Raw genomic sequence first — 8,811 nt, forward strand, 5'->3', positions numbered from 1 at the left:
GATGAGTGAAGCACTCTGGTATCCTTAGGTGACTCATGCAGTCGTATGCCTTAGGAAATCCTTCCCTGTGATTTTACAGAGATCATTGAAGGCTGAGGTTGCTTCTGGCTTCTTCCTCTAGCTGCTACCCCAGCTTTAGGGTGCAACTGACCTCTTGCACAGCAGTAGAGCATGTACAGTGCTGTCACGTAACACTGGGCTTCCATGGGGCTGCTCCTTGCTAGGCTGAAGGGCTGCTTTCTCCTCCTGCCAGGCTACACCAAACCAGAGGTCACATTTTAAAATGATTTCCTCAGTTCGCAGTGATGCTGAGTAACAGTGACAGATGCCTGCTCAAATGATGCTAAAGCCTTGAAAAACAGTCACAAGCCTCAAATGGAGCTTAGTGTTATCCAAGGCTTTGGAGAGTGGAGATTGCTGGTTGCGGTTGCTGTCTACGCTCTTCCTCCTTGCTCCACCACTACTTCAACTTTGTCTTTGAAAGGCAGGAAATAACTGATTGCAGTTTCACCTCCTGTAGCTTGGTTTCCTTGCTGCCCTAAAGCCCATTGGCATCTCTTCAGGCCAGTTTGTAGCCCTGAAGCCATGTTAGCTGTTTGAAGGTCTCTGCTCTTAGGAGCACCTTTGGGCTGCCTGGCTCACTACAACACCTGGGGTGCAAAGTTCTGCTGCTGTTACTTCCCTGCTGGCCACGTGAGTGCTTCCTGTGCCAGGATTTAGAAGATAAAGTAGTTTCTCATGGGGAAAAAAAGAAGGGGGAATTGTCATCCCAACTGATACAAATAAAGGAAGAGATGGGATAAGATAAACATTTGCATGGCCATTTGCCTGGTTTTTAACGCAAAGCTTTTCATGGGTTCTGTGGTATTCAAGTGACTTCTTCCCACCCCCCCTCAAATTTCTTCATTTTCTGCATCATTTTCTCTGGCTTTCATCTAGGGCTGAAAATAGACAAGGCATGATTAGAAGTGCATAAAACATTTTCAAGGGAACTGAGTTCCACGGAAAGCCATTCTGTCAAAATAGAACTGTGTGAAAATCTGTCAGTTTAGATAAAGACAGTAGCAGGACAGCCTGGGGGCAAGAGGGGAGGATCCAATGTCGGCTATTGAACTGATGCATATATCTAGCTCCGAAGGCTTCACTTCTTATGATGAAAACAACAGCTTAGGAGAGATGGTTATCACCACCCTGTGTATCCCATGGCGCTTTGCTGAATGAGAGGATGGTCCTGCCTGGAGAGGATGTGGATATTAGGAAAGCTTGAACAGAGCCTGGCCTGATTTAATTGAGGGATTCAACATATACATGAGTTACAGGATTAACTTGCTGCTGCTGAGGAGCCTCCTGGGTGCAGCTCCAGCCCTGTCCTCAACTGAAATGAGGAACAATTGGTTAAAAATGTAAAGCAGGTTTTCAAAGCAGCTTGTAGCAGCACGGGCGCCAAGAACAGATGTTGGAGCTTGCCCTGTAGGGCTTGGTTCTTCACAGATGCAGGACTAATTTGGCACCTGATTTCCCAGGCTGGTGGTTTGCACAGCAGCTGACAGTGTGCGTGGTTGGGATGACTGGAACATGTTCACGGTAGGATCAGGTAAACCCTGCTTCATCTGACAAAGAAGTAGTAGCCAGGAGGCCCTTTGGGTGCAGACTGTGGCTTTGAAAATGAATGCTTGTTATGTGCTGAAATCCTGGGCAGGCTGTTCAGAAAGCCAGGTTTGATTTCCACTAGCTGGTAAGGAGTAGTATGCTAGGAAGTGAAGGGTGTGAGATCCCAGTGTGAAGTCCTTGTGGGTCCGGCCTGCTGTGCAGTGGTGTGTTTTCCCTTCTAGGAGCCTAAAAACCTGAATGAAGCGGGATTTATACTCCTAGGAATTCAATGCCTGCAGCTGTCTGTTCTGAAGTCAGAGAAAGGAGTTAGAGCTGCTGACAGTGACAAATACCAAAAGGGTGGATGTGTTTCCCTGCTCTAATAACTCATGCTAATGCAACCCAAAGCCTCCACCACTCAAAGTCAGGGGAGCTGCAGGCGTCCCAGCTCTGAGATCAGGGCAGCCATTCTTCACTTCCCCTCTGGCACCCAGGAGAGATTGCAGTCTCCTAGGAACATCTTTTGCCCTTCAATTTTCCAGATCCAGACTAACTTCTGCCTTCCCCTCCATTACCAACATCGCTTCTCACTTCATCCCTGTACACATGCAAATAGCAGAGGGATAACCCTTGCCTGGGCAGTCTGAGATCCTCAGGAGATGCTCTTGGGAATGACAGAAGACATTCAACTGGAATAAACATTGGAGTAAACTTCTGGGAAATACTCCTTGGCTAAGCAGTGTATCTGTACCCGGGTGATGCTTCATCCAGCGCATCTGGAAAACCTGGTCAAACTATCAGCTACTTCTCCTTTTCTCCCGAGTAAAACATCCATGAGTGAGAAAGAGGATAATCCCAGAGAGCCCCTGTTGTATGGCAGGTTTTACACAGGAAAAAGAGTCTCTGCTCCTCCAAAGTTTATTTCTTGGGCTGAGGAACTGATAAAGAAAATGACCATGAAAAGCAGCATGAGAAATAAAAGTCTCCAAGACAGCCCAGTGGTCACAGCAAACCAGTAGAGCAAATGTCCCACTCCTTTGATACAAAGAGGAATTTTACCCCTGATTTTTGTGATATTTGGGAGCAGAATCCCAGGACTTGCAGACATTTGTTATATATCACCTCTCTCCTGCTGCCAGCTACAAAGCATTTCTGTTGCTCTTCCTTGGAAAAAGAGGATTGCGCATGGTGTGGTTAGTGGTATTCCTGTCCCTCTTTTGCTGTTTTTCCACACACTTTGTCCCCAACCACAACCCAGTTCTGGCTATGAAATCCTTTGCCTCATGAGCCACTTTGTTCCATCAGCTTTTGTAGCCATTTCCTTTGGCACGTGCAGTCCCCCAGTGACAGTTTTGGGGAGGCTTGAAACATCCTAGTGACCAGCCCAGGTGCCTCTTGAGGTTGGTGAGGTCTGCGCTTGGTTTCAGATGGGACAGCGTCCAAGAAGCCAAAGTGTTTGCTTTTAGGTAGAAAGAATACTAAGAGTGAACCTTGATCTCTCACCTTCTTTCCTTTCTCTTTGCAGGAATGGATGTACACATACAACCACCATGTCCGCCAGCAACAGCTGTGCTTGTCGGTGTACACCCTCTTCCCTGGCTCCCAAGTGCTGATGTCACCTTGCAAAGAAGGTGACAACAAGCAGGTAAGCCATTTCGTTCATCCTCCCCTTTTCTTTGAAGTTCCCTCTCTTGCAGTATAGTATTACCACACATCAAATGGGAGGCACAGTCGATCTGGGAGTACAGAGTCTGGCCTGTTCAGCCCTTTGCCTCTTAAATGAGTGTGTGGATAAGGATGTCTATTAGTGTGGGTGGTGATCTGGATACTTATCTGCAAAAGTCAAACCAAAACTGGCAATTTAGTTCAGACAGGCTGCCAGTCAGCCAGCAGATGCTAAGGTTTCTCTGCAATTAATCATTGAGCTGGCATTTGAACCAACGACCTGGGGAAAAAAGCTGTTAGTAATACGTTATCTTCCTGAAGCCAAGCAAAGGCTGAGCTTAAATGAGTGTGCTTCTGATGGGAGAAATGCTCAGTGTGTGCTCTGCTCCATGTGGGACTGGGGACCCTGTACTTCCCAGCATCAGGCCACAAAAGCTTAGTGACAACTCTCCCCTTGATGCAGGAGCAGCATAGTAAAAGCATAATGAGGAGGAAGCTTGCTCACTCCTGTTTCTCCTCTTGTGTGTGTTTCCCTCCTCAGCGATGGGGTAAAGTTGGGTCACACATTGAACACATAGCTTCACGCTTCTGTCTGGACACTGAGACGATTGGGGACACGAATGAGAGTACCAAAGAGCTTGTCATCAACCCTTGTGAGAGCACAGCCATGAGTCAGCGCTGGGACATGGTGATGTCTTGACCCACTGGAGGACTTACACAGTGGGGATGGGCACTGAGGCGTTGCTACACGCAGTCAAGATGCACCAGGTGGAGCTCAGATGCAAAACCACTGGGGGTTCTTGTGTACTATGGGACAAAAGAAGGATCGTTCAAATAAAAATAAGGACGTGGTGCTCCAGGTTGAACAACGCACGTTGCCTGCAAGACATGCAGCCAGTATTGGCCTGTTGGGGGCCATACCTTCAAAGAGAAGGCATGGCAAAAAAAACCCTTGGAATGTTTTAGGGCGATACCGAAGCTCCTGCGATGGGCACTACAGAACTTAGGTGTGCACAATACTGAATTAATCTCACTGGAAACACAGGTAGAAGGGTCTTGGAGACCAAAAGAAGGCTTGGACTTAGCAAAACAAGCATCTCAATGGCTTTTGGGGGGTGAGGCAGGTGCACAAAGAGGGATGTGCCAAGGGATGCTAAGAAACGTCACCTGGGATCAAGCAGCAAACACTGATTTATCTTTGCACTTTTCATTGCTGTGGATGAGTTTGTCTTCTGCAGGCAGCATGGGTGGAGATGTGTTGCACCTTTGAATCTGTATCTGATCCACGTACATCTTGTGTATACAGAGGCAGGGCAGTCATTTATGGCTGTGGCCAGGATCAAACCAGCAAGTAGTAGGGGAATTCTGCTCAGTGCTAACTGCACATGGGGATCGTTGAATCTCCAAAGCCCAAGCAAACAGAGGATTCAGTGTGTGAGATTAAAGGATATAAACTGCTGTGAAGCTGGAAGGAAAGGCAGTAACTTCATTATTTCTCCTCTCTGAAGGTCACGGGTGAGCCTTGATCACTGAAAACTCCCCGTAATCTCATTATGTGCCTCTCACTGTTTCAGATCTGGACTAAGTCAAATTTTTACTTTTCTTCCATAAAGGTTATAGTTTTGGGAATTGAAGGTAATTGTGTCATATTTCTGTTTCCCAATTTCCCAACTACATAAGAGAGGACTCCCAAGAAGTGCTGCTACCAAACGAACAGAGGAGGTAATGAAAACCAGAGACTGCTTTTAGAAGGAAAAGGAAGGTTACCTGGTATTTCTTCCCAGGTATCTTGTTGCCCAAGTACTGAAGGAAAGGTTTGGAAATCCTCCAGTCACACTTGTGAGCAGGGAACCCTGGGTCACAAAGTACCCCTCTCCCAGGCATTTAGCATAGGCAGACATGGCAGAAATTGTTTCTTCAGCTTTTGGAGATATGTCATTAACCAGGGCTCATATCCATTGCTATCACTATATGGCAGTGAGGTGACTGCCAAAGGAGACTAAGCAGACCTCAGAAGGGGTCTTGATAATGGCCCTAGGACTAGAAGTTCCTTTCCAGCCTCTTTCAGAGCAGCTCCCACTACAGCAACAAGTAACAGGTAGTGAGTCACCAAGAGATGTGCACTCAGTTCTTGTGTAGTACCAACTCTCGAAAAGAACTTGGACAGGGCTGTCAGTGTGACTTGACAGAAAATACAGTTTGTGTTTCTAAAAATGCTGGGGTTTAATGAAAATCCTACCCTCTGTCTCATGTGCTGCAAGCTACAGGTAAAATACCATAAGCTTTGAGCCTTTGAGTGCTCTCAGCATCCCTTCTTGAATAAATTGCTGGCTTTCAGGATTTCACTGCCTCAGTTTCTCCTCCCTCAGTGCTGGGAGAAAGCCGTATATGTAAATCTCCAGCTTTAGAGGCAGAACCAGTATAACTCTTTATGTACAAAAGGTTGAAGGGTATAAACGCTTTCTGTGTGCTGCATTGATTACTAACCTCATCAAGCTCCCTAGATGCAAACTCAAGGACTTTGGTTATGAAAGGGCTGGAGCAAGCTGTCATTTCATGGCAGGAGATGGCATTGTTTTCATGTCACCTCTCTGCACAGGAAACAAAGGGAAGCACTTAAAATGGAATGGACCCATTTCACAAAGAAAGGGTAGTGACCTTGGGTTCCTTCTATTTAATGGAACCAGGGAAATATCACACCTACTTTTCACACTGGTGATGACAGGCGAGTGGTAGTAATTCCTTGTCTGGTGCTCACAAGGGAAATCAGCTCCCAGGAGCCTGAAACTTAACATGTTCACACCTGTACTGTGCCCAGTTGCTGGCACTTTGAAAATTCAAAGAGCTGAACAACTTGGCATCAGTTTCGAAGTCCAGCACCCAGCAGGTACACCCTGAGCAGCACCTCACACCTTCCTAGCTTTATTATTTTCCACCAAAGCTGACAATAGCAGTTCTGCTGACAGCCAAAGCTCTCTAAACAGGGACTGCTCTTCCTTGCCTTAGCAGAAACAGCTACCTCAGTGTGTGTGTGGGACCTGCAGGGATGTGTTTCAGGAAGAAGTTGTTTGGCCAGCTTTTCAGCTCTCTTTTGGGAAACCCGAATGCTATACCAAACTCTTCCTATTCGAAAAACACGGGCTAAAGGTGATCACTGCAAACTTGTCTGGGGCGGTGGAAGGCAGGCAGTGGGGAAGGTGACATCAGGCATGGTGTCTCCTACAAGAAAGCAGCATCATTCAGCTAAACCTCTTGCAGGCACAAAAGCCATCACCTGGGAAGCAGTGGCTGCTCGGCAAGCTGGTGATTGTGTCTCACGCATCAGCTGTAACCCTTAGACTGCAGCTTATTTCATGGTCCAAGAAAAGAGATTAACCCTATGGATCAGCCGTGTTTTTGGAGAAGCTTGAAGGTATCAGCCTGACTCCTGGGAAGCTTTATATAAGCAGGCAATGGACCTGCAGTCTCCAGAGTTAGCCCCAATATGGCATTTAGGAGATCTGCTTATCATCCCTGCAAAGAGACCTTGCATCACGGCAGGGGGAAGGTTAACTGCTGCTGAAAGCCAACTCATACTTTTATTTCACACACTAAAATACACTGGAGACATATGAACCTTTTTTGCTTTGGATCTGTTATTTGCCTAGACATCTATTTTCATGCCGTGCAGATATACATGACATTGACAGGTGTATCTAGATGGGCTCCTGTGCCTATACCTCTTAAGCCCTAGTGTCATTTGGTAGTAATGCTTTTTGGTAACATTTTGCACTGACTTGAAGGAAAAAGATAGTAGAAAATATGGTTCTAATCCTGGCTGTTGAGCTTTGTGACATCCTTTATGAATTCCAGATAAGTCACTTCTTGTGCCTTGGGAAAATTAGGTTCAGAACAGGAAACTCAGGGCTAGAACTTTTAAAAAGCCAACCAAGGCTATGCAAAAGAAACCCCCAAAACCAAAATGCACCTTAGCCTTCTCCTTCCCTCCCAAAGGAGATCCATGCTCTGTTTGAAACAAATCTATCTGGTTCTAGTTGGGCTGGGGAAGTCTACCTTGCTGCTTATGTGATTTCCAGGTATTTTACGCTCATCTTCCTGTAAGAGCACAGTAGTATAAGACAGCAACACAAAGCATCAGTGACTGGAACCTCAGTTTACAACATTCCAACGTAGTAATTTTGTAGCAAAGAGGTAGAAACTGAATTCAAAGATCTTTGATTGTCCATTGATGCAAGAGGAAAATGGGGCTGGGGGGACTATGGTTCAAGACAAACACCAGCCCTGAGTGTTAACCCCTTCTTCTATTTCAAGGAATAACTTGGGATAGCTTGCTTCATTTCCCTGCCTCAGATTCCCAGACTTTTAGTGAAGACTGAATGTTTTGAGCAGAGGGAAAGCCAAGAATTAGTTTTTGGTGTGTGCAATGCCAGCAGTACTGGACTGGCAATGGGCTGGCAGTCTCTGGAGTCAGCTCCATGGACCCTTATCTGTCTGTGCAGGACCTGGTCCAGATCAAGTTAATTTTCCTCATAGCATCCTGTACAGTGCTGTGTTTTAGAGTGGTGACCAAAACAGTCTTGATAATACACAATGTCTTAGTTACTGCTTTGCTTGCACGATGTCAAGGCCTTCTCCATCTCTCAGTCTAATGCCCCAGACAGTAGGCTAGGCTGGGGTTTATTTTTTTTTTTCTTTCCTTTTCCTTCATTTATTAAACTGTCTTTATGTTTTCCTTACTTTTGCCCTTCTGATTCTTTCCTCCTTCCTGTTTGGCAGGGAGCGGGTAGGGGCTTAGCTGCCTAAGCCAACTAGGGTCCATAGTGTAACAGGCTGGTATTCTTCATGGCTTGGATGCTGATCACAACTGTGCAGTAAGACCTGTGCTGCTGAAATATCAAATCTTACAAGCTTTAGTGAAAAGCTATGGGCTAGAATTGTTCGTAGAAGTGGTAAAGGAAGCAAAATCAAGCAGGTTACACATAAACAGCAGAAGAAACTGTAGCTCATTTATGTTCTGGCTAAATTCATTCTGAATGATCAGTCCAGCTCCAGTTTTAATATGACGCAGCTGCTTTAGGTGGCTGAAGAGTTTAAGGAAAGCCTTGTATGGATGTCCAGCTTACATTGAGACATAAGGGCTGAAATCCAGTGGAATTATCTCAGATTTATGGATGTTTTCCGTATGTCCACTGTTCTGTTACTCACTGGAAGTGCCTTCAGAACCCTGTAAGAATAAAAACCTGTTACAAGCTACTACTTCTCCAACTGAGTCTAATTAAGTTTGAGTTGAGCTGCATTTTAGCTTAGAGCTGGCGAAAAGCAACATATACATTTGCAGGTAAGAATGCTGCTGTTGTGATGTAGGGGGCTGTTTTGTTTTCTCTGGTATTACCTGGGCAGAGAGGGAATCCAAGCTGCTTGCTTGTAATGTACAAAAGAAAACATGACTGAGTTTCAAGGCTGGGTCTTGCCTAAGTGCTGGTCAAGTAATCTATCGAGTGTCCGTCACGAGTGATGTCTCTCATTTTGTGTGTGATTTACATGAAAAAGTGTCCA

General features: G+C 45.8%; 1 protein-coding gene across 1 annotated transcript in view; it reads left to right on the plus strand.

Moving 5' to 3' along the window:
- Nucleotides 1-8,508, plus strand: part of GALNT14 (polypeptide N-acetylgalactosaminyltransferase 14) — a 96,686-nt gene extending 88,178 nt beyond the window's left edge. The window contains exons 14-15 of the mRNA XM_061475592.1: nt 3,116-3,235; nt 3,797-8,508. Of these exons, the coding sequence (XP_061331576.1) occupies nt 3,116-3,235; nt 3,797-3,955 (279 nt within the window). The 3' untranslated portion in view covers nt 3,956-8,508. The remainder of the gene's footprint in view (nt 1-3,115; nt 3,236-3,796) is intronic.
- The last annotated feature ends 303 nt before the right edge of the window (nt 8,509-8,811 follow it).

The sequence above is a fragment of the Pezoporus flaviventris genome, unplaced genomic scaffold, assembly GCF_033815535.1.
Source record: "Pezoporus flaviventris isolate CSIRO_AGI_PZ_B2104156 unplaced genomic scaffold, CSIRO_AGI_Pfla_v1 ptg000083l, whole genome shotgun sequence".
In the NCBI taxonomy this organism is placed as follows: Eukaryota; Metazoa; Chordata; class Aves; order Psittaciformes; family Psittacidae; genus Pezoporus; species Pezoporus flaviventris.